The following is a 24,306-nucleotide window of genomic DNA, read 5'->3' as shown; positions in this document are numbered from 1 at the left end:
CTCCTCCATGAAGCCTGCTCTGGTCAGCCCAGCTCAACATGCTCTCCCTCTCCTAATCCTTCCGTGACTCTCTTAAGAGATATGCCCCAATCTTTGGTGCTAAATATATCTGCTGGTTCACTGTCTACCTCACTGACAGATGCTTTTGGTCATTAAAACTTCTTATTTATTTAACAGACGCATTCCACAGACCACGCACCATGTAGTGTTCTAATATTAGTTCATTTACGATGCTCTTTTACATTTTATCTCTTGTCCAGAGAACCCAGTGATTGTCAGGCACACAGAAGCTGGTTGCGTGTTTTATAAAAGTCTTCATTTCTCATCCCTTAACCTCAATCCCTCATTCCAGGGAGGAATTGACTCTGCAGAGAGTCCTCATGGTCTTTCTGGACTTCAACTTTTTTCCTAAAAAGGTTTCTTCCCACTTCTCCTTTGATCCCTTCCTTATACTCAGTGACAGTCGTGCCCTCTGCTCTCTCCTGGCCCGAGTGGGATGTCCAGTAGTGCCGTCCTCCTAGCTCTACCCCGCTTGTGCTGGTTGGGAGCCTTTGACACAACACAGCCAGACTGGAGAGAGGGAGTTCACTATGGGTTTAAACTCATTACCTGAGTCAACAAGATATTCTTAATAATTCTGTCAAGAAGTGTGCACAGAAAGAAAAATTCCACTTGGGAGTATTAAGCTGGAGGCTGAGTGGCAGCTGTGAAATGCCAAGGTGGCCTGGCACCTCTGAGTGCTCTGGCTGGCTTTCCAGCCCCTCGGGCCTGCGTGGGGTCACTGGCACACGTGTCACTCTCACCAAAAGGGTATAAGGCAGCTCTGATGAATTCCTAGACCCTAACTGGGCCAAAGAGAGTATTAAAAAAAAAAATCACTGGAAAAATTTATGTAGAACAGGGGCTCTGCAGCATTCCTGGGAACTGTGGGCAGACTGGAGCTGGGGGGCCTCCTGGGCCAGGCTCAAATCCTATTCTCTTGTCCAGTGTGCTCATGGGAACTGCAAGAGATGGTTTTTCTTTCTTACACTGCGAGTCTGCTGGCAGATTTCATCCCAAGCAGAGAAGGGGCACTGACCTCTGCTTTGCCTGTCAGTGGGTAGCAATGCTTCTGGCCGTACTCTGTGTGTAAGTCTGCACACACGCGTCAGAGGTTCGTGGGCAGGTCCAGGGGGGTGAGCCAGCGCTGCACCTGCGCCAGGCTATGCCAGAGTGGGATTAAACAACCTATAACAGCAGCGTCACCAAACCTGGGCCAGGCATTTGCCTAGGATCTTTCACCAACCACTTCTCTTTCTTGGTTCCTCCTCCTTTTCCCTGAGAGGTGGCCTTTCCTTGTATTCTGTGCTCTCTCCTTGCCCACCCTCTTCCTTGTCAGGAAGGCAAGTGGACCATAAGGACCCTGCCAGCTTCTAGACCTTTTCACAGGATGGTCCAGGGCCAGACTCAGGAGTGGTGGGCGAGATTCCAGACACAGGAAGCAGAGAGAAAAGCCACTAAGCATCCTATCAGGGTTCAGAGGAGCTTGAGATTCCACCTGGAGCCTCACGTAACCCACAGATAAGTGCCTGTTCCAGGTGGGCCCAGGCACAGCAGCTGGAGAATCCATGCTGCTCAGGGGCAGAAGGTCCAGGTGGCCACTTTGGTCTGTGCCCCCATTTTTCCTGCACTTGGCACCGCAGCAAGGGTTGTGGGGGTATGTGTGCCATACTCGCAAGGGAAGGGCGTAGAAGGGAATGAAGACACAGATATCGTGCAGGACAAGGCAGGTTTCGGACTCCAAAGACCTTCCTGTGTGAAACTCTAGAGCATAAATATTCAGGGTCAAGGTTCAACCGTAAAATAGCTTCTGAGATTAAACATGTTCAAAATGTCATTAATCCCAGGATAATATAGATGTGGCAGCAGATTAAATAAAAGGAGCTGAAAACATTCCTTTGTTTACTTCTTTCTGCCCCAACGCACAGACAACCTTAGTCTTCTGGGGATTTGGCTAAAGGGCTCCGACATTTCAATTTCTCCTCCCCAAATGACAACAGGTTTTTCAAGCTGTCGGGTTGTGCCTGGGTTTGCAATGAACAGCCCAGGAAGATTTCTCACGCACAGGAAACCACCAATTCACGTCTGTATCTGTATGATCTCCTTTACTGAGAGTCTGAAAGAGACAGACTGTGCCAAACACATCTCCCCTGGAAAGAAAGGCAGCAAACTTGATCTGTTATACAGCATACGTAGAGTAAAATTTCCGGAAGATGGAATGCTCTAGATGCAGGAAGCTGTGACAGCCACAAAGCTTGCCCTAAGTGATTTCACACAAGGGTAACATTTGATTGGGGAAAATAATTTTTTTTTGTTATTTTGAGGCTATGGTTTTGTCCAAGAGGGAGGCTATACATTTAGATTTTCTCCAGATTCCTTCCTTTTTCTTAACATGCTCTCCCACCTCAAAGGTTGAGTTTGAAAAGTATATTTATTGTTCAAGCATTCATTTCCAAGAGCTCTTGTTCTTGAGGTTGGTTCAATAGGCTGTGGTAATGAGGGCTGCTTCCTCCCTGGGGCCAGGAAACAGAGCAGCTACTGATGTGGCCCTGGGGCCTCCAGGGCTAGGAATAAGGCCTTGGGCTAGCAAGGTGCTTTTGGGCAAATTCCAGAACCTCTCTGTGACTCGGTTTCAGTGTAAAATGAGGAAAGGAGCAGTGTGAACCTCTCCTAATGTGACTGAAAATTGAACAAGATCATCCACTATCTACACCTCCTACATGACTGTGAAGATATAATGGGATAACCCACGGGAAGCACTTAGCACAGTGCCTGGCACCACGTGAGCTAAAGAGTGTGAGCTGCCCCCGCAACGGGTGCTGCTGGTATTCTGTTGTTATTCCCACTTGAGGACAGATGCAGACTTTGGTCAAATCCTAGCCAGGACATTAGGGAGGCCAGTAAGCCATTTGCCAGTGTTCTCTCCTGTGATAAAAACCAAACCACACCAAACTAGATAAAACAACAAAGCAAGCACTGGGTTGTCCCCCAGCCTTTTGCTGAGCCAGGCGGCCAGGCTGACTCTTGGTTCCCGTGGACATAGTCCATGAGGGTTTGAGCAGGGCGTGTCCTTGTCTCCCTTGTTGCTGGGCGTGTCCTTGTCTCCCTATGAGCCACACCGTAAGGGCAGGTGCTCTTTCCTGGTCATCTCTGTGTCTGCTATGTTCCTCATGGGCTGGGGAGGGTTGGAAGGGCCAGCGAGGTCTGAACAAAGCCATGCAGTCTGTGTCATGGAGGAGGCTGGCCAAGTAATGCGCCCACCGAAGCCACACTCTCTAGAATAGCAAGCAATTTGTTCCTCCTGGTAGATCTTATGCATAGTGGACAGCTGGCTGCCTAGGCAGGAAGGCTCTGATGCAGCTACACACTGCCCAAGACGGCTGCTCAGTTTTCATCCATCTTCCCAGGAGCCTACTGTATATTGAAAATACCTCCCTGTGAGTCTGGAAGCTGGGAGCTGTCCTGAAGATGGTCTTCTGAGTGAGAGGCAATGGGCTGTACAATGTGAACTGCCAGGGTTTCCTGCCCTTTGCCTGAGAAAAAGAAAGCAAATCTCTACCCTAAGCTAACACAGAGCAGGATGGATGTTCTTTGGCCTCTAGAAAGTTTAGTGTATGCTGCCATTTGTTGAAGCTGTAATTTTTAAGAATCCTTTCACAAAATGTCTTCCTTATTTACCAAAGTACACATGCACATGGTACAAATTCAGAAAGCAGGTAAAAGTATACATAAGGAGAGGAAAGTTTCCCATAAATCAATAACCCAGGAGAGCTGTGCTAACACTTTGGCATGCTCCTTGGAATCTTTTTCCGTTATGCTGTCATCTTAAAAATACGTATCAACGGCTCATTCCCAGCTTTGCAAAAACATTCTTTGTGGAAGGAGAGGCCTGAGTTTATGCTCTAAGAGTTCTGATCTAAAGTGCATGCATCATTAACATCTGTCACAACTAGCTGAAGCCAGAACAGCGCCTAGGTGCTCCAATAACAGAGCAAACAGCCTCCATGTCTGCTCTCCTCCAGGTCCTCTGCCACCACCCCGGTTTACATGGGGGCGACGAGGTGTGTAAACACACACAGAGGGGACTGCTGGCGTGGGGGTGGGATCCTGGACTCTGGGGCCATGTGGGGCCTCACCTATGCCGAGGGTTTACGCCAGGCTTCCTGTATGAGAGGTGAGGGCTTGTTTTTTTTGTTTTTTTTGTTTTTTTAAAGCATTTTTCCATCGATTGTCAGTCTCAGCTTCTGCAGACAGTCCCTGATCAATACATGCTGGCCAAGTCTGCAGGGGTGCCTCACCACTTCTGTCCATGAGCCAGGCTGGGCCAGCGCACAGTCCAACTTGGGCTTTTAATTCTTATGCGAGCATTTGTCTCAAAACTGTGCGTGTGGGGAGTCAGGGCTCTTCACAGAGCAAGCTCCCTTCCTGAATGACGTGTGATGGGGCTGTGGTCTACTTCTACCTCCAAATTAAACTGGTTGCTGTTCCTTCCTTTCCTCAGTCAGCCCAGCAGCCAGTCCTCACTGTTCGCGGATTCCGTATTTGTGAATTCGTCTACTCACTAAAATGTCTTTGTAATGCCCAAACCGGTTCTTGTGACCCCTCGTGGTCCTCTGCACACATGTGCAGAGCAGTGAGACATTTGAGTCTCTGGTCAAGCCTGGTCCTAGCTGATGTCAAACAAGGGGACTCCCTGTGTTTCTTTTCCTGTTTCTACTTTCATACTGTAAACAGATGTCCTTTTCGTGGTAAACTTAGTGCTACATATTTTTGCATTTTTGTGGGGTTTTTTCGTTTTTGGTGATTTTACTGTCTAAAATACCCCCCACCATCTACTAACGTTAAAGTGCTGTCCAGCATTCCCGAGCACAAGAAGACTGAGGAGCCTCATGGAGAAAGTACATTTGTCAGATGAACTTCATTCAGGTGTGAGTTTCAGTTTTGTTGGCTGGGAGCTGGATGTCAATTAATCAGCAACACATACAATATGGTGTCTTTAAACAGAAACGCACAGAAAACAAGGTCATGTGCTGATCAGCTGACAAAATGTAATCAGAGGCTCACTACTCTGATTTCTACTCTATTTCTTCTAGGAGCAATAGTTCGGTATTCAATAATGCAGTATCCACAGCAACTTTATGGAGCATAACTACTCTAAATAATGAGAATCACCTGTACCTGATGAGTGCCCACGAGGCAGCAGGCCTGGAGGCAAGTGCTGAGTCTAATCCAACACCTCTCTCCAGGGCACTGCACACAGGCTCTCCTGAAAGAGCAATCCGGAACCTAGGAATCCTTCGACAGTTAATATATAGTCCTCAGTCCAGGAATGAGTTCCAGAGCCCGCTGGCAGGGGGCACCGGGGCCCTTGGGGGTATTGGTCTTACTCTGTTTCTTGTCTGATGTGTTTGGTGTGTGAAAATTCATTGAACTGCACACATAAGATCTGTGTATTTCTTTGCACCCATGAAAACTACTCTAAGATAATCAGGACTAACCTGGTGCTCAGGTAGCAAGGAGGAAGAAGAGCCCAGCTCTCCACTTGGATACAGAAATGAGGCAAGTTTGCTCCATGAAGCTGTTTCCACACTGCAGTCAGGCAAGGCTACTGTAGGAGGGGGTGAGGGCTCTCCATCAGCAGAACCTTCCCATCCTCTTCACATCCCCTCAGCTCTCAAAAGCACCATGAGGTCCTTGGACCACTTGCCTTTCCTCCTGATGTACCCCCTCAGCCAGCCCAACCTCCTGCTTCTCTCCATCCTCTGAAGTCTTATCCTGAATCCTTCCTCCTCCATTTCCTCTCTTAAGCAAGACCCCACAGATCAGCAGGGGCAGAGACATATCTCTCTCAACACTCACTTCACAGCCTCATGGCAAAATGGAATTCTCAAGAAGGTATCTGCACGTCCACTCCCAGAGAGCCTATTTCCTGACCACCAGGGCCACAATGTCCTTATGGCTTGTCCAGACTCCAAGGTCAGGAGGCACTGCCAGGGTCTCCTCTGCACCCCAGCTCCTGAAAACCACCTTCAGACCTACAGATTTCCTCTCTCACAATCTTCGAACCCACGTGACAGGAAAAAATGCCACTGTTATTTTAAATAGTTCTGGTAGCTTGTTTATATCCTAAGAGGTGAGAGCCATGACTGTGCCCTTTTTCCTGGTGTCATGGACAGTCTCTGTGGAGCATGTCACGCTTGCTCACCCCACATAGGGCATACTTGGTCAGATAACACTGGTGACTCTTAGGGAGTCATGGTTTTATAAGTTAATCAGTCCTGGTGAAAGGGCAGATGAAATCAAGAGGTTTCCCAATGTCAGCATTTATGAGGGTCTGATAACACAGCATATTCCTCAGGGGGCAGTGGTCAGTCCTTGTCCAAGGGCAGGAGTTTATGCAGGCCACCACAGTGGGAATTTATGTGAGTCTTTTCCCCAGGGGGAGGCCTGGGGTCTGCTTTTTTTTCTTTTTTCTTGTTGTTGTCATAGCACCAGCTATAACTGGGCTCTTGTTGCTCAGAGGGAAAAATCCATGAAAAAGCATTTATAAACAAAAATCAATGCACGAATCATATCTGGATTGGGATATATAGGGTCGGGAACCTGGGCCCATGCGGGCACATTTACTGGGGGGTATCCCAGGTGTCACATGCTTTGCATGGCTCTTTTCTTAACTTTAGGTGCAGCTGCCCAGCTCTCTGCATGGCAAGGCAGGCAGACATCCCCAAAGTGTCCAGCCCAATCCCCTCATCTCAAAGTGGACACCCAGGAAGCCAGAGACAGGCTCAAGGACATAGAGCTGTGATACACAAGCTGCACTCAAAGTCCAAAGTAATCAGACGGGCCCTCACCCACAGGGCTTAGATTCCTCTTCCTCTATCATCCCTCACTTCCCCTGGACAGGCAGAGAAATTCCTCCCCACCCAAGAAATGTTCACAGCAAAGGTGTGTTCAGTCTTGATTTCCATAGCCATATTGTCTTCCTAATGACCCTCATGAGCTTCCTTGTAATGTAAAAATCTTTCCAATCCCCATTTTAGAGACATGAACAGAGAATCACATGGATCAAAGGACTTGTTCAGGATCGTATGGCCCATATGTAACAAAGATGGAATCTGAACACAGGCTTTTTCTTCACTCTTCATTCACTACCTTGCAGACCATCTCATATTAAGGAGTATGATCCCACAACTTTCCCATACACCATTCTCTCCCCATTTTAACTTACTTATTGAGTGGTAAACAACAGTTCTCAGCCTTGGCACTATTGAGACTTGGGGCTGGATGATTATTTGTTGTTGGGGGCTGTCCTGTGCACCATGATATGTTTAACCTCTACCCACTAGGTGCTAGTAGTGTCTCCCTCCCACCACAGTGTGACAATCAAGTATGTCTCCAGATACTACCAAAAGTTTTCTGGGGGACAGAGCTGCCCCCAGGTGAGAACCACCACAGTGTAGAGTAATAGCAAAGGGCACGTGGCTGCAGAGGTGGTCTATGTGGCACCAAATTCTCCTCTACAGTTCACCTGCTATGTTCCTTTGGGCAAGTTCTTTGACTACATTCCACCATTCCCATTTATAAAATTTTTGTCAAATTATTGTCAGAAATTAAAATGTAAAGCATTCAATATGATTCTTGACACTTAGTGAGTGCCTAATATACAATAACTCTTATTGTCATTATTTACCTGCATACTGAGTGTGTATAAGTGGTGGGTAAATCCACCACAGACCCTGACTTTGGGAAGCTGATGTAGTGAGGGAGACAGACATACAAACAGGTGAAAGTATTACAGGACAAGCACAACCTTATAGGGTGTCAGGAAGATGCTACTTGCCCCAAAACAGTGCCATTTAACAGACCTTTCTCCAGTGGTGGAAATGACCTTTGGGCTGCCAGCTAGTCATAAGATATGGGACTGCTGAGTCCTTGAGATGTGGCCAGTGTGACTGAGGAACTGATTTCTCAAATTTAATTTTAATTCGTTTAAGTTTACATTTAAACAGCCGCACGTGGGGCACCTGGCTGGCTCAAGTGGGTAAAGCATGCGACTGATCTTGGGGTCCTGAGATCGAGCCCCACGTTGTGGGGAGAGTTTATTTATAAAAAAAAAAAAACAAAATAAAATAAACAGTCACATGAGGCTAATGGTTCCATGTTGGTTAGTTTACACAGATTTGGATCCTTGCTACTCAAATATTGGTCTGTAGGCCAGCAGTACTGTCATCAGAATCAGAATCTCCATTTACATGAGATTCACAAACACTTGTAAGTCTGAGAAAATGCTGCCCTAGCATTGGTATTTCAACGCTGGCCTCACATTAGAATCACCTGCAGAGTTTTAACACTCCCATTGTCTGGGCTCACCCTGCACCCATCAACCTGAGCCCAGCACTGGGAGCTAATGATCTCAATGCTGCTCCAAGCTTCCAGCTTGCAGGAGCCTGAGAGCCCATGATGCCTTCTGGCTGACACAGAGTGCCTGACCAACCAGGTGGTCCAATTCTTGGACTGGCTGATGCCCCTGCTCCAGGATCTGGTGCCCCCTGCCTTGTATCTGCACGTCCACTCCCAGGGCTGCCCCGTAGGTGCCCACACAGTTCTCAACTCTGACCTCACCGCTCAGGCTCTCCGAAACCTCTGCCCAGGACACTAGCCTACTTTTGTCGCGAAAATGTTGCTTCTTCCTTCTCTGAGTCCACATCCCCCACACTGTACTGAGCCCTGGGATAAGGCCCAGGGGGCTTCAGTCCCTGCACGAGGTTCATGGTTGCCCTGGAGAGTGCTGCAGATGGACGGTGGGTGGCCCTGCCCCTCCACACCCTAGGGAATGGGCTGCACCTTTGTAGGAACCTGAATGCTGGGCTGGCAGGTTTTAGACAGAGCAAAGCACAGCATGACCCTGATCCCCTACAGTCCAGACTCTGCCCCAGATGGGAACCAGAGGATTCTGAATACCTTCCTGGTCATCCTCAGGTCCTGGCAGTCACTGTGGTCACTTCAGGATATGATGCAGACTTTGGGTTGAGTCAGTATTAAGTCTCCTATTCCCCTGAATGCAGTGTCTGAGCGCTGGGGTGGGAAGGACTGGCAGGGCTCTCCTTTGGCTGGCATCTGCTACTGCCTCTGTAAGCTTTGTCCAGCCAGGGGCTGGCAGGCACTTGAAACAGACCCAGGGATGCCCCCCTACAGCTGCACCTCTCTGGCTATGACTCCCCTCCCCTCCAGCCCCTGCTGGGTCCCTTCACTCTCTCCATCAGGCAGGGCTCTGGGAGCACAGGTGAGTTATGTGGCAACCTTGGTGGCCTTAATCCAGCATCGGTCTCCCAACTGCAGGGCACATGTGCCCAGGTCTCCAAGAAGCCCCACAGAAGGCCCCTTTATGGATTCTGGACAAGGGAGGGCTCCCTGGTCCCATCCCATTGAGTGGGGTCCTCGGAGAACTGTAGCTGCACTCCCAGAAGAAAGTGTTTTTGCAAAATGCCCCTCCTTCCTCTCCCGTCTCAGGACCCCCATGTATTCTCGGGGTGGTGGGTGGTGGTCCATGACTCCCCACAATATTCTGCACACACATTCTCTCTGGGGTTTCATATTCCCATGTCAGTGTCCTCATTGGTTTAAACCAGGACAGAGAGAATCCCATTCCCACACACTGCTCCATGCCACTCAGATGAGGATATTTTGGTACATCCTTAGGAAATTATGACTGTTCTGTTGGAAACTGTGGCACATTTTGTAGTTACAATGCTTTTGCTGCCCTGTGTATTACTATTGCTAATAATCTCATTCTACAAAAGAGGAAATTAATACTCAGAGGTTAAGAAAGTCACTGGCTCAGAATACCACAACCCCCAAAAGGTGGACCTTGGAGTAAAATCTCCACATCCACACTCTTCAATCTTACCACCCAGCCCCCTGCCTTGCCCTTGGTGTCATGCAAACCGCAGCAGGGTACCACCCACAGCAGGCCAGGAGACCCCCAGGCACGGATACTCCACAGAGAAAAACAAAACCATGGATGTGCTCAGGGGGCTCCAGATGGAGTGCAGGAACGTGGAGTGCGCTGAGGGAAAGCAGGGGCATGTGCAGAATGCAACGGGGAGCTGGTGGCAGGGGTGGGGCTGGAGATGTCAGAGGAAGTGAAGGAGTCGCAGGCGAACTTAGGAAGGCAGAAATGTTGACTTTGGCCAGAATCTACAAAGCCTTAAATGCCTTCCCCAGGGTCTTTTATTCCATTTACAGTGGGAAGGCACTGAAGGTTTTAAAGAGGAAAACTCCATGTTTAGACCCAGACCTGGGAAGAGAGAGTTGCAGGGAGGTGCTGTGGGCATTGGGTTAAAGACCAGAAGCGCAGACATGAGGGCAGGATAAAGACACTCCTCATTTAGGATGGCCAGGACCCGCTGACAAGGAGGACATTTTTCATCCATCAGATTGAAAAAAAAAAAAAATGACAGACTGACAACATCTAGTGCTGATGAGAGGGTGGAGAAACAGTCTCTATTCTGTGCAAAGAGGTGTAAACTGGTACCACCTTGATGAGGGACAATCTGAAGCTGTCTATTAAATTAAAACTGTGCATGCCCTTGAGTCAGAAAGCCCACTTTTAAGAATCTATCCTAAAGAAGCACCAGTGTGACTCCATGGAGAGAAAACAGACAAGAATGGTTATTGCAGCAAAAGGAAAAAAACTTCAGCACATTCGGAAATGCCCTTCAGTAGGAAATGGCTAAATAAAACATGGTGGTACATGTACTACGTAGCCCTTAAAAGGAAGATCGAGTGACTCATTCTGATCAGAAAAGAGGGCCGTGTCTCACTGCAGGGTAAAAATATCAAATTGTGAACCAACACGTATAGCATTTTTGTGATTAAAAAAAGATTCACGTGCCTCTAACTGTATGTTGATATTGACGTAGCTCTGACTGCAACGGGCAGGGGAAAGAGCTGGTGGCGGCTCTTCCTGTGGGTGGGATTTGAGAGGTTCAGAGAGGGGTGCAGAAGAGGCAACTGTCACTTTTTGGTGCCATTTAAAAGATTATTTTAAAATTGACATAGAATAAAATTCCCCTTTTTTGTTATAGAGTTCTAGGAGTTTTTAACACACTTAGATTCTTGTAAAAAGTCACAAACAGGATACAGACCAATGTCAATACCCCCAAAGAATTCTCTCGTGCTACCCCTTTGTAGGGATCCTACCTCTATCGCCAACCCCTGACAAATACTGATCTGTTTAGATGTCCTGTAAATGGAATAACATTTTGTAATCTTTTAAGACTGGCTCCTTTCACTTAGCAAATGCATTTAGGATGTTATTGTGTGTACTGATAGTTACACACGTTCTTTTTTGCTGCTGTATAATACTCCATTGTTTGGATGACTGATTAAAGGATGTTTGGGGTGTCTCCAGTTTTTGGTGATTATGAATAATGTTGCTATAAATATTCATGTATAGGCTTTTGTGTGAACCTAAGTTTTCACTTATCTAGCACAAATATTTAGATATGGAAATGCTATGTCATAAGGTTAGATTTTTAATTCTGTAAGCTGCCAAACTGTTTTCCAAAGTGACTACACTGTTTTGCATTTTCACTAGCAAGGTATGAGAGCTCTAGTTGCTCTGCATCCTCTCCAGGATGTGGACATACCAGCTTTTTTATTTCAGCCACTCTCATATGTAATGAAGCTCATCACAGTCTTAATTGGTGTTTCTCTAATGGCTAATGATGTTAAACATCGTTTCATGTGATTATTTGCCATCTGTATATTCCCGCTGGTGAAATATCTGTTCATGTATTCTGTTCATTTTCTTAATTGTATTTTTCGGCTTTGGACTATTGGCTTCTGGAAATGCTTTATATATTTTAGATAGTAGTCCTTTACTGGCTATATGGTTTGCAGATATTTTGTCACATTCTGTAGCCTGTCTTTTCATCCTGGGGTTTCTGTCCTTTTCATCCTGTCCTTTTCATAATGGGGTATTTGGTGGAGTGAAAGTTTTTAATGCTCTGACGTCTAATTCATCCATTTTTCCTCTTATTGATCATGCTTTCATGTCAAGTCTCAGAACTCTTTGCTTGGTCCTATGTTCCAAAGATGTTCTCCTGAAGTTCCTGAAAGTTTTACTGTCTCACTTTACATCTACCTCATTGACCCACTTTTCAGTTAATCATAGTACACAATGTAAGACTCAGGTCAAGGTTCCTATTTTTGCTTATGGATGTTCACATGCTCCAGAACCGTTTGTTAAGGAGATAAAATAAATCCATGCAAATACAGCTTTTTTTTTTTTTTAAACAAAGGCAAAAGTAATTCACTTGAGTTCCTTGGATCTGTAAGTTCATGTTTTTCAGAAATTTAGTTTACAGTCACTATTCCTTCAGATTTTTTTTTCTGCTCAAATCTTCCTCTTCTCCTTCTGAACTCTTATGACATGAATGTTAGACTTTTTAATATTGTTCCAATGGTCCCTGAGGTATTTTTTTTTTCTTTTTGTACTCAGGCTAGATATTTCCTGTTCATCTGTCTTGAAGTTCACAGACTCATTTGTCATCTCTCTTCTACTGAGTTCTTCTAATGAATCTTTTATTTCTGTTACTATGTTTTCCTGTTCTAAGATGCCTGTATTTTTTTTATAGCTTCTATTTCTTTGCAGAGAATTTCAAGAGCGCTCACTCTTACTTCATAGAACATCATATACTTGTTTCAAGTATTTGGCTAACTTTGATTCCAGTTTCTGCTGCTAAAACAGAATACAACAAAGCTTTGTGCCTAAAAATAGATGATTAATAATAAATTTCATATGGTGGATCTTACTAATATTCACAGAGAGCTTTATGTTCAAGCATAAGAGGGCACAAAGTAAGCAGTTTTTTTTTAAAAAAAACACAAAATTATGAGATTGTTGTGTTTTTCTTTAAATACTGTTGTTAAAAATAAAAATAAAGTGTCCAATAATGCTTAACGTTTGGATCACCTCAAGATTGGCATTTATTGATTGCTTTTTTTCTTAGAGAATATTTTAGGTTCTCCTGATTCTTTTGTATATTAACTTTGGTTTATACCCTAGATATTTTGAGTGTTATGTTGAGAGTCAGTCCTGTTAAAATTCTCAAAGATTTGCTGTGCTGACTTTAGTTGGTCTCACGCGGGTGCAACTTGGAGATGAGCCCTGGACTTCACACACATAGATAAAGGACCCTTCCTCAGGTGTCTCCTTTCTGTGATTTCCACCCCCAAGGTTCTCTGGCTAGAAAACCAGGGTTTAGCCTCTGTACTGCTGTGTGCTCCTGTGACTGGGACCCCTCAGGGCAGAGTGGTGAGAGAAAGAAGCCTGTGGGATCACCACAAGCACACCTGTCACTGTTGTCACGGCTGTGGAGGGGCTGTAGCTTCTTCACTTCTGGATCTCTGCTGGGATGCTGTCTGGAGAGGTAAAAGGCTCTCTCAGTGCTTCTATGGGTGGAAGTGGGTGGCTTTTTGCTGGTGCTCACCCAAATAGGTCTGGAAAGATTAAAAGAGCTCTGCCCTAAAGATGCTATTGCCCCAGCCACCAGGACAAGAGGTTCCAATTTGCTGCTGGCACTTGTCTGGTGCAGGGATGAGAAAATCTAAAGTGCTCCACCCTGCAGGGACTTTTTTATATAGGGGCTTGCTGCTTAGCTGCTGGTGCTCACATGGAGTAGGGCCAGGACCATCCAACAGACTTATCCTAAGTGCTGGTGCTGGCCCTGGTGTCGGGGGTGAGGGTTGGGGGAACAGGAGGAGCAGGACTGGAGTGTCACAGAGCTTGGGCCTTCAGGGGTTGTTGGTGCCATGTTGGCAGGGCAAGGAAGTCTTAAGAGTCCTGATGTCTCTATCCAGCCCCTCAACTCTTATCCATCTTTTAGAATTCTCTGACATTCACTTCATGCATTTGAATTTTATCAGTGGGAGAGATAGGGTGGTGTGTGTTTACTCCATTTCGGTCAGAAATGCAAGTCCCCCCCCTTTTTTTTGCAAGTCCCTTTTTACATAATTTTAGAAAAGTAGGATTACAAGGTGATTTCCCCTATAATTTTTAGGCCTTTCACTATTTTCCATATTAAAATCTTTTTTGATGACTCTGAAATCTCTAGCTTATCTGGATAGATGGGGGAACTGAGAAGGAAAATAATCTGAGGTTGGGGAGGTGTGGATAAACTGAGTTATGAATGTTGAGATGTCAAGTTAGGGATGCCCAAAGATGGCTAGGGGCTGGCTGTTGTGGCTGAGGGATTCAAAGGAAGAGAGAACTTGGGGACAGGTAGAAATGGAGAGGCTGGTGCGCTGGGAAGCAACCAAGGATGAGAAAATATAGGCGGTTTAAGGATCACAGGAAAGGTGAGAAACAGAGGCCCAGAGTGTTGACCATCCTAGCCCAGGAAGGGACTGTGAAGGGGAGTATAGGCCAAAAAAGCAAGGCATGTGTGAACAGAGTTGGTTTTCTTTAAGAATTCAAGATCTATGAACACAGTTGACCCTTGAACAACACAGGTGTGAAGTGCTAGGGTCCATTTATATGTGAATTTTTTTAGATAAATACAGTATAGTATTGTAAAAATACGTTCTCTTATGATTTTCTTAATAATATTTTCCCCTAGATTACTTGATAGTGAGAATACAGCATACAATATACATAATACACAAATTATATGTTAATCAACTATTCATGTTATAGATAAAGGATCAAGAGTAGGCTATTGGTAGTTACATTTTTGGGATTATATGTGGATTTTTTGACTGCACAGGGGGCCAGTGCCCTTAACCCCTACACTATTAACTGTATATTTTTTAGCGTGATACCAAAAAAGACCCCCTACTCAAATGAACTTGAATATACCTAAAATAACTATCATTAGAGTAGGTGACAGTGGCTTGGAGTTCCTTTCCTCCAGAAAACACCTCTGACACCCAAAGACAAGATGGGCATCTATCTATACTCCCCTGTGGCATTCAGCTGCCACCTGCCTCTTTAGCCCGGTAAGCTCCTTGAGGGTGAGGTCCTCACACTTTTCCTGACTGCTCTTTGGGGGCCAGCACAGTGCTAGGTGAATGGCAGAAATCCATGAAATAGTTGTAGCAAGAATGAACGCACAAATGAGTGAGTACTAGAGTTTAGAGAAAGAGGTTCAGGGACCTGGGTGTGCCACTGTATCACCAGCCCAGTCTGGACATGATGAGGTTGGACTGGAGGCTAAGGCTCATTATTAAATGAGGCCCCTAGGTGATGATGGCAATTTGTCCATCTATTCTCCAAAAGAGCCCACATGTGATCACAACGACATGAAATCTAAATTACACACACCATAGAGAAAGAATGACCAGAGGGAAAGGCCAACAGAGACAACATCTAGAAAGTGGACTCCTAAGTGGTCTTTTTTTCTATATACTTTCTGTATTTTATCATTTTTCCACACTTAAGAATCTCTAATTCTTTTGCCTAACTCATCCTGTGCTCCTGAAGGTGCTTTCCAACCTGCCATTTTGGCTCCGACATGGAGTGGCCTACCAGGAGGAGGATGGGTAAGGTCCGGCACAAATGAACAAGGCTGGTAACCCTGGACTATTCGCCTCCCCTCAATGGTCTCCTATGCATTGGTGAGCAAACACGGTACTGGGCTTGCAGTAACCACCCCAACGTGGCCCTGTGAGGTCCAGCCCACTTGCAAAGCTGGGCTCCTCTGCATCGACTGGGGAATCCTCCCTGCCTGCCCCACTGAAGGGTCTTTCATACCTTCAGAGAAGGAAACAAGACAGAGTGTAGACGAGAGGAGGAAGGATAAGCGGGAGAGCTGGGGACAAAGCGCTTGAGTCCCTAAGGTAGAAGAACTGTGTACCCATCTGGGACACCTCAGTAATCTAACTTCCTGGTGTGTGCCCCTGGAAGAGGTACAGGGGTGGCAGCCCCTACGGGAGCTCTGGGTAAAGAGCCTGCCACCACAAGATAATAAACAGCAGTAATTAGGCTTTCTGGAAAACTGAATAATACTGTTATTAAAACTTTTATTATCTGTATGTTTTATGTGAATTTAATTGCCTCCAGTGGCTATATTTTGGGAGCAATGAGGATGATAGAAATAATAAGAATGAATTAAACCACAAGCAGATCCAGTGTCTGGGGAAGACAAAGAGGCTGCTTACACTAATGGCATCTGATAGCATCAACCATTCTGCCATTCTGCTCTGGTCTACATGAGGCAGCCCCCAGACTCCGAGGTCCCTGGCAGCTGCCACAGCTTGTTCGGATATTTGCCCCTCAAATAGAACCACACTTTGGGAGAGTTGGTTTCCAGCAGAATGAGGGTAATTCTTCCCTTCCTCTCTCTGCACTGAAATGAAAATCACTACCTCTGCACTAAAGTAACCTAGATTCTTTCACCCTGGAGTTCATCTGGATCGGTTATTTCTGTGGCTTAGAGAATGTTAATAAATGGACAATTCTTTTATACTATACTTTTAAGTAAGGCTGATGGTAAATACTATATTGTATGTTTGAAATGAAAGAAAAAAAATAAGGTCTTTAGAGACCATTCCAGACATTTGACAATAAACAATCCTAACTCTCATAGCTTAAGCTGAGGAAGTCATAAATTATTGACATGTCAAGCATGGCCCTCTGAAGCTTCTTTTCCAGCTCTGACCATGAACCCAAGTATCTATCCCGTGTTTAAGCTCCATTCAGTCGGCAAGCCCTTGAGAGACATTTTCAATTCCAGGCCGTGAAGGTGGACGGTGCTGATGTCAGGGTTTTATCTGCACAGAGCAAACCCCCTCCTCCCGTGATATTTCAATGGGTTTTTGAAACACTCTACAATAGCTTCAATAACCTCACTGGCAATTTGCTGAGTGGATCATCAGCGAAGGCTTGAACCTCTCCCAAAGCTCCCTCACTGATTATCTTAATGTAGGGCGGTGGCAGCAGCTGCAAAGAATCACCGCTGAGCCAAGGGGCCTTGCATCAGGAAGGCTGTGCATGTAGGCTCTTTGAGGGCATTTTCCTAGCGTTTCTGCCTAGAACTGTCACCCAAGAACTTAAAGCACTACACACACACACACACACACACACACTCACTGCATTTTCACCAACTTCCTAGGAGGGAGGCAGAAAAGAATTTCTTTGACCCCATCTTTACATTGCTGTCTGTGAGCTAAATTTTTCCTTAGACGTGTGTCCTTCATCCTCTCTTCAGGGTGTGGGGTCCCTAGGAGAACAACTGGCTCCTATTTTCTTGGCCCCACAATGCAGTATTTCAAGTGGAGTCCTGGACTTACAGATGCCACTTAAAACATCCTGAAAGTTTTGTTTTTCAAGTAAAATTTGCCATGAAAAGCTTATCCTTAGGGCCTGCATCACATGCACGCATGGCTCGTGTGTACGGTTTCGTTTCTGGCTCACTGATTTCCATTAATAAAAGAACCCAGTAAAGAAATATCCTTTAGCTCTGCCACAAATACCCACTTCCAACAGATTTCTTGTTTCATCTGAAACGCTAAAAATAAAAAGTGACAAATGTCAAAGACATCGAAAGGTCATCTATTTTGTCTCTGCTCATTTTAAAGGACAGTTAGTTGCTTTAGAAGGTTCTTTACACTCTGCCCCAGCCTTCCCACCATCTCCTTTTTGGGACAGCAAGTTAACGCCCCCACCCCGCCCCCCAAGGGGCTCCTGTCTCGCAGAGGCTTGTGACTCCAATAAATGGGATGAGAGGCTGGGCCACATGAGCCTGATTATTAAACAGGAAAAAAATTCAGGGTGCAGGGAGAGAGGGGAGAAGGTGGGAAGGACACTCAGTGACCGGGAAGCCAGACGCTTCCTTCATAACCAAGAAGCGGTGTAGGCGGCCCCCGCGCCGCCTCCCGCGCCAGCGCCTCTGCCCCGGGACGCTCGAACCCACCGGGCGTCCGAAGGGGGAGACGCGGGGTGCGGGTGCGTGGGCCCGGGCCCGGCTGCTCTCGGGGAACACGCTACCTGGGGGGCTCTCACGTGTCCCTGGGTTCTCTCAGCTGCCGCAGCGCCCTGCTCCGTCTCCCCCCTGCCCCAGTCCCTATTCGGGACCCCCGCCCGAGCCTAGCGCGTCTGCGGCGCCAGGAGGACCCCGCTGCCCAGCCCCAGGTGCGCCCGCCGGGTGCGCCCGCCCCGCCCCGCCGGGTGCGCCCGCCCCGCCCCGCCCCGCCCCGCCGCGGCCCGCCCCGCTCTTACCCGCTGCCCGCTGCGGCGACCGCGCCTCGGCCCGCCGGGGCTCCCGCCGGGGCTCCCGCCGGGGCTCCGCGCCCTTGGCCGGCTCGCCGGGGCCCGCGTCCGGGGCCGGCAGGGGGCGGCCCTGCAGCAGCGGCTTCCTGGGCAGCGGCGGCTTGGCGCTGAGCGGCTCCGACGGCCGCGCCCGCCCCTTCCCGGGCTCGTGCGGGGCGCGGGCCCCGCGCGGGGAGGGGGCCTTGGCGGCCGGGCCCCTGTCGTCCCTGGGGAGCGCAGCCGGCCCGCCCTGTTCTCCCCGGGCTTCCGCGCCGGACCTCCTGGCCGCCTCCCGGTGCTTCAAGGACAGGGAGGTGGAGCGCAGCTTGACGGGGAAGGGGCCCCGGTCCTCCCCCGCGGGCGGCTCGCGGCCGGCCGGGTCCCGGGGGCCGCCGCGGGGCTCGGGGGGCGCCCGCGGGTCGTCGAGCGCCGCCTCGCTCTTCCAGGCCAGGCCGCTGCGGGCGAGCGGCAGGCGGCCGGCCGAGGGCCCCGCGGGGCCGGCGCGCTCCAGCAGGCGGCCGCTGCCCGAGCGGGGCCACGCGCGGCCCGACGACACGGAGAACCTGACGGCCCGCAGCTCGCCGCCGCCCCGCGCCGGCCTCTCGGGGCCCCCCTGCGGCGCGGGCGCGGGCGCGGGCGCGGCTTCGGCTTCGGGCCCAGGGGGCTCGGCGGCCGCGGCGGCCTCGGCGTCCGGGGCCCCGGCAGGGCGCTCCTCCGCGGGGGGCTCGCCGGGGCTCGCGCTCGCCGCCGCCGCCGCCGCCGCCGCCGGGGCCTTGTGCTTCAAGCAGCTCTTGGGGGCCGGGGGGCTCGGGGCGCTCGGGGCGCTCGGGGCCTCGGGACATCCCTTCCCTGCTCCCTCGGGCCCCGGCGCTTCCAGCGTCAGCTCCGCCTCCGCCTCCGCCTCCGCCTCCGCCTGGACACTCTGCTCGGGCGCGTCCGGACCCGGCGCACTGTCCGAGGGGGCGGCGGGCGCAGTCTCGGCAGGGGTCGCGTCCCCCTCGGGGATGGGGACGGAGGGAGATAACCGAATCTCCACCTCTCCAGGAGCGCAAGCCACCTCCTCCGCTGCTTCCCTGGCCGGGGGGCATGTGCCTTCCAGGGACACCTCCTCCTCGCTGCCCTGGTTTTCGCTCTTGGGATTGCGGTGCGGGGAGCCTTCGGGCAGAGATGTGGACTCCGGGCAGGGGGCCGCGGCGGCCTCGGGCTCGGGGACCTCAGGGGTGGCCGGGCGGCTTGCGGGGCTATCCCCAAGGAAGCTCTCCTCCTCCTCGGCGCTGGCGCTGAGTGCTGGGCAGTGCTGCAGGCGGGCCCGCCGAGCCCGAGGCCCCCCAGGCTGCAGCACGGTGACCGGCCCCCGGGGCTCTGGGCTTCTGTCCGCTACCGTGTCCTGCTGTGCAGAATTGGGACTCTCTTCTGTGTTGACTTTGGGTAATGACTTCTCATCATACTCCTCCTCCTCTGGGGTACCCGTCAGATCACTAAGGGATTCAGACTGTGCTCGCTTGGAGAAACAGAGAGGACAAAAGACAGCATCATTATGTCGGATATCAGGGAGCCCATGACCTTTCCATCTTGCACAAGGCTTAATATGGTCTAAAGGAAGCAGTGTGTCTCTAAAGCTGGCACCTAGGCAGACATTCACACATTGTGTCTCTTCTTAATCCTTCCCTTACCAGTCTTAGGAGTTCACCTTTCAGCAGAACAGTGGCAGCTACGCCCTTATAGTAAATAGTATGCTTAAGGCTCTAGTGGCCGAGCCACACACCGGTGGACACTGCTCTAAAGAGTGAATGAAGCAAAGGGGATCAAATTGGCTGGATGTCTGCTGTGCTTTGCACTCCACACCTATTATTTCATTTACTCTTGATTCACCCCAATAAGCAAAAAGATGATTACTTCCTTTTTTGCACTTGGAGAACTGGGAGCTCAGAGAGGTCCACACCTTGGTCAAGACTAAGCTTATTAGCTTAGCTGGACGGCTGGTGCTCTTCTCTATGACCCTGTGCTGCCTGGGAGCTATGTCCCATCTCCTTGCTCTCATCTCCAGGGTCGGGCCTCATGATGAAGGGAGAATGGTTTGCCTGAAGGGTGATTCATATCACATCAAACAGTCCAGAGCAAACCACAACTTGTAAGAGAAAAATTCCAGACCATAGCTGAAGGATAAAGTCCAAACTTTTCAGCTAGATCAAAGATCTTACATTCTCTGGTCTTAAAATTCTCTCACTCCCTGCTCAGGTCAAGCTGAGAGCCCACTACTGAATATGCCACATTCTGGGCCGAATGACTGGCCGGCTCCTCCTTCCCCACACCCCAGCATGTACTACCAGCATCCCCCCAAGAATGGTCTCAGACTCCAATCCTATAGGAAGTCTTGCCTATTCCCTGCAGCTTATGGTGCTCCTCTTCTCCTGAAGCCCTACTGGCTTGACAATCAAACACTTCCCCGTATTTTTCTTCTGAAGTCTCTGGAATTTAAATTTAGTCCAGCTTCCTCCTTGCCATACCCAAAATCAGCTGCTCGCTCAGGAAAGAGATCAAGGTAGTCATGAATTATTCAAAAGCACTATGAGAAAATGACCAAAAGCTTGAGGGTGTCGAGGTCAATCTTTTTGAAAAGTTCAAGACATCAGAAAACACTTCTATCCTCATGAAAGAAAAAAAAAAAAGTTCAGGACATTAGACCCCCCCCCCCCACCCTTTCTTTATGTTAAGAAACATGCAGGAGTGTTTGTGTGTTTTTTTTGTTTGTTTGTTTGCTGGCATTATTTTAACATTTTCCAGCTGGCATCTGCTTGCTAACATTAGCACACGGGGTAACTGGGATGTTTGTGAGAATACCTAAGCTAACTCTTGCCGAGATGCACAGTCCTATTCCCCTAGATTTGAAAAGATGAAGACATGCAAAGAAATCTATAGAAGAATTTTCAAAAGCTGCAGATTTAAAAGGTGTTACCTGTCTTTTGTGACTACAGGAAATCACTGATGTTGAAACCTGTTTAGGATGTGGGTCACGTTTTAAAACTATCACAACCCTCACCAGATGAGCATAAAGCTGAGAAGCAGGCCTGGCTGGACACATCCCACCTTGAGCCACTCACAGCTACAAGGAGGTAAGAGTGAAGGGCCGGGCAAGACGAAGGCAGCATGGAGCAAAGACTTGGACACGGAGCAGAGCCTCTGCAGGGAACAAAGCAGCTTCTGACTCAGGAAGGTTCCACATACCCACTCAATCTCCACCACCGCTGCCCCTCACCTCCTTCTCTGGGCCCCCACAGGAGCTGCACACTCTACAACCCTCTGGAGGAAGAGGGAGCAGAGGACCCACTGCTCAGCTTGCACCAAGATGAAGACTGTCATGGCTGCCTGCACATCTGCCTCCTCTTACTGGAAGGAAGAAAGAGTCTTGGGGCAGCATCCGTGTCATCTCTGGGCAGAGGACACTGCCCGTAAGTAGTGTCAAACTCTGAGACCAGAGTTGGCAGCTCTGTCAGCCACAACAACTCTAGGCTACTCATATAATCATGCTGCTCCTACTCCCTGCTCCTGGCACTGTCTGGGTTGGGATGAGGACCAGCCAGGGTGGGGACGCTGGTGTAAATAGTCGTGGGTGTTCTGCTTCTAGCGCGTCAGAGCCGCACTACAGGGCATGGTTCTGAGCAGCAGCATAAAATACTGAGATAACAGCCAGCATTTGTCTTGTGTGTGTTGGTCTTTCCTGACCTCTGTGCTGGCAGGGCAGAAGAATCTGGACAAACGCACTCTTGGTTGTGTTTTTCTAACTTGTATTAAATATCACAGTCTTAAAAGCCAAGGTTGGTTTGTTTGTGAATTGTGCCAAGATAGAGTTTTAAGGTAAGAAAAGCCCGCCTCCAAACCTTTTTTCCCTCCAGAGCTCCAGAAGATTCTGAGCCTAGATGGTGTGGAGTTGAGGGTTTACCCCACTGACGACAGAGCTGGAGAATGCCTGGCCGGACTGGACAGCTGTTCTGCCCAGACAGAGGACAGAATGTGGACAGTAGCAGGGAGACTAAAGTGGAGACTCAGAGAGAGATGCTGGGGGGAGGTGGGCCGTGAATCTCTCCGGAAGTCCCAAGGTATAAGAGGGGGCAGTGTGGCCACTCCTCCTCACCCTCAGAGCAGAATGGGAACATATGCAAGCACCCTGATCCCCCAAGAGGGGCAGAGTCCCAGGAAAGTCCTCATAGTGGGGAGGAGGGACCTTGTGACCAAGGGCAAAGGGTGCTCCTGGCAAAGGGAGACCAGAGGCCTCCACCTCAGAACCCAAGAATGACACTTGTGACCACTAGCCAGACACTGCTGCCCAGTCAAAAACTGAAGGTATCCATGCCTGCTCCCTACCAAGAAGGGGAAGCAAAGAAGGAGGGAGGATAGATAAATGAGAGTTTAAATCAAGACATGTTTGCCCAGATGGCCTAAATCAGAATTTCTGTTATTCTAAAAAATGGAGATCAAGAGCTAAACCAAGTTCAGATGTCAAGAAAGAATGAGAGGAGCAGCTTTGTCCAGTGGACAGCGAATGGGGATGCCCCATTTCCACCTGGAGTACGAGCTGGGCTTCCCTCTGCCACAAACCCTGGCCAGGCTGTGGCTAGTTATGTATGCTCTTGCCGAGGCAAAAGACATCCCCACGGGAATAAAGCTCAGCTAACAAAAGGACATATTAGCCTGAGGGTAATCACAGCTCACTACTTTCTCCAGTGTTAGTCCCTTCTAAAGTCAACTCTGCTGCCAAGAGTTTATTTTTTTTTAAGACTTATTTATTTATTTATGATAGACAGAGAGAGAGAGAGAAGCAGAGACACAGGAGGAGGGAGAAGCAGGCTCCATGCCGGGAGCCCGTCGCGAGACTCGATCCCGGGACTCCAGGACTACGCCCTGGACCAAAGGCAGGCGCTAAACCAGAGCCACCCAGGGATCCCCTGCTGCCAAGAGTTTAAAAAGCACCTTGCCCAAGAGAAAACCCACTACTTCCAGGGAGTCCGCGGAATCCTGAGAGGCCCCAGCCCACTGGTCCTAGCTGAGTACCTAGCTTGTCCTGGGCACTTCATTGGTACCCCACAATCTTGTCTCCAGGAAAGGAGGAAGAGAATGTTGGGCTGTGAGCATCTCTCTCTCAGCACTGTCATTTTCTGTGGCCAGGCTGGCCCCACACCCTGCTCTCAGCTCCTCCAGGGCTGAGACACTGTGGGCACCAACAGGCAGCAGAGAAGGCAATAATCTTATGTGGACCTCTAACCCACTGGTACTATAAGGCCAAAGCACTCCATGAATGAGTTCTTGATTCCTAGAACCATGAGCTGACAACTACGCAGGCAGCATGACCAAAGTGGGGGGTGGCCGGTCCTCACAGGGGCACAATCCCCATACCACTAAAAGAGGCCTCACTCAAGGCAGGAGTCCACACTAATGCATCAGCTTCTCTGTCACTGGTTCATTCCCTCATTCATTCATCCATCCATCCAACCAATGCTCACTGAATGCCAGCTGTGTGACTAGCATGCCCTATGGGCTGGGACGAGGTCTCAAAAAGACTGGCTATAAGAAGTGAGCTCACACATTCACAGAGGTCACTTCTGTGCATGGCCAGTGCTATGAAGGAAGTGAACGTGCTGGTGGGAAGGTGGGGTTGCTTTCCATAGGCTGGTCAGGTGAGCCTCTCTGCGGGAGAGGACCTCGGAGCCGAGACCCAAAGACTGAGAAGGAGCCAGCCAGGAGAAGAGTGTCTCGAGCAGTGGATACAGCGGGCATCAAGGTGCTGAGAGAGAGAGAGAATAGGAGGCAGTCTGAGAGGCAGGTAGGGCCTGGTTGTTCCAGGCCAGGAGTACAGGCCTTACGCGGAGCGCTGTGGACAAGACAAGGCACCCACAGCACGCAGAGGCTTTGTGGGAGGTGCTGCCCTGAACACGTGGCATATTTATGCGGTCAAGAGACATATCTGACCTATATTGAAAAGGAAGAGCAACTCCAGCTCCTGCGGATGCCCCACCGGC

General features: G+C 49.2%; 2 protein-coding genes across 5 annotated transcripts in view; one reads left to right on the top strand and one right to left on the bottom strand.

The window, feature by feature from the left end:
• The window catches only part of CRACDL (CRACD like), a 128,524-nt gene that overhangs the window by 5,417 nt on the left and 98,801 nt on the right, over positions 1-24,306 (bottom strand). For all 3 annotated transcript variants that reach the window (XM_041756897.1, XM_041756896.1, XM_041756898.1), the window contains exon 7: positions 18,263-19,793. In XM_041756897.1, coding sequence (XP_041612831.1) covers positions 18,263-19,793 — 1,531 coding nt within the window. The remainder of the gene's footprint in view (positions 1-18,262; positions 19,794-24,306) is intronic.
• Positions 18,470-22,949, top strand: LOC121491717. 2 transcript variants are annotated; one of them, XM_041756901.1, is made up of 4 exons: positions 18,470-18,602; positions 21,268-21,405; positions 21,571-21,741; positions 22,186-22,949. In XM_041756901.1, the coding sequence occupies exons 2-4, from the start codon at positions 21,336-21,338 to the stop codon at positions 22,584-22,586; spliced, it is 642 nt and encodes a 213-aa protein (XP_041612835.1). In that variant the 5' UTR covers positions 18,470-18,602; positions 21,268-21,335; the 3' UTR covers positions 22,587-22,949. The 2 variants fall into 2 exon arrangements, with proteins under 2 accessions (XP_041612835.1, XP_041612833.1); XM_041756899.1 differs by lacking the exon at positions 18,470-18,602 and adding an exon at positions 19,595-19,720.

Source organism: Vulpes lagopus, chromosome 5 (genome assembly GCF_018345385.1).
Source record: "Vulpes lagopus strain Blue_001 chromosome 5, ASM1834538v1, whole genome shotgun sequence".
In the NCBI taxonomy this organism is placed as follows: Eukaryota; Metazoa; Chordata; class Mammalia; order Carnivora; family Canidae; genus Vulpes; species Vulpes lagopus.
This window is presented reverse-complemented; position numbering and strand designations above follow the sequence as displayed.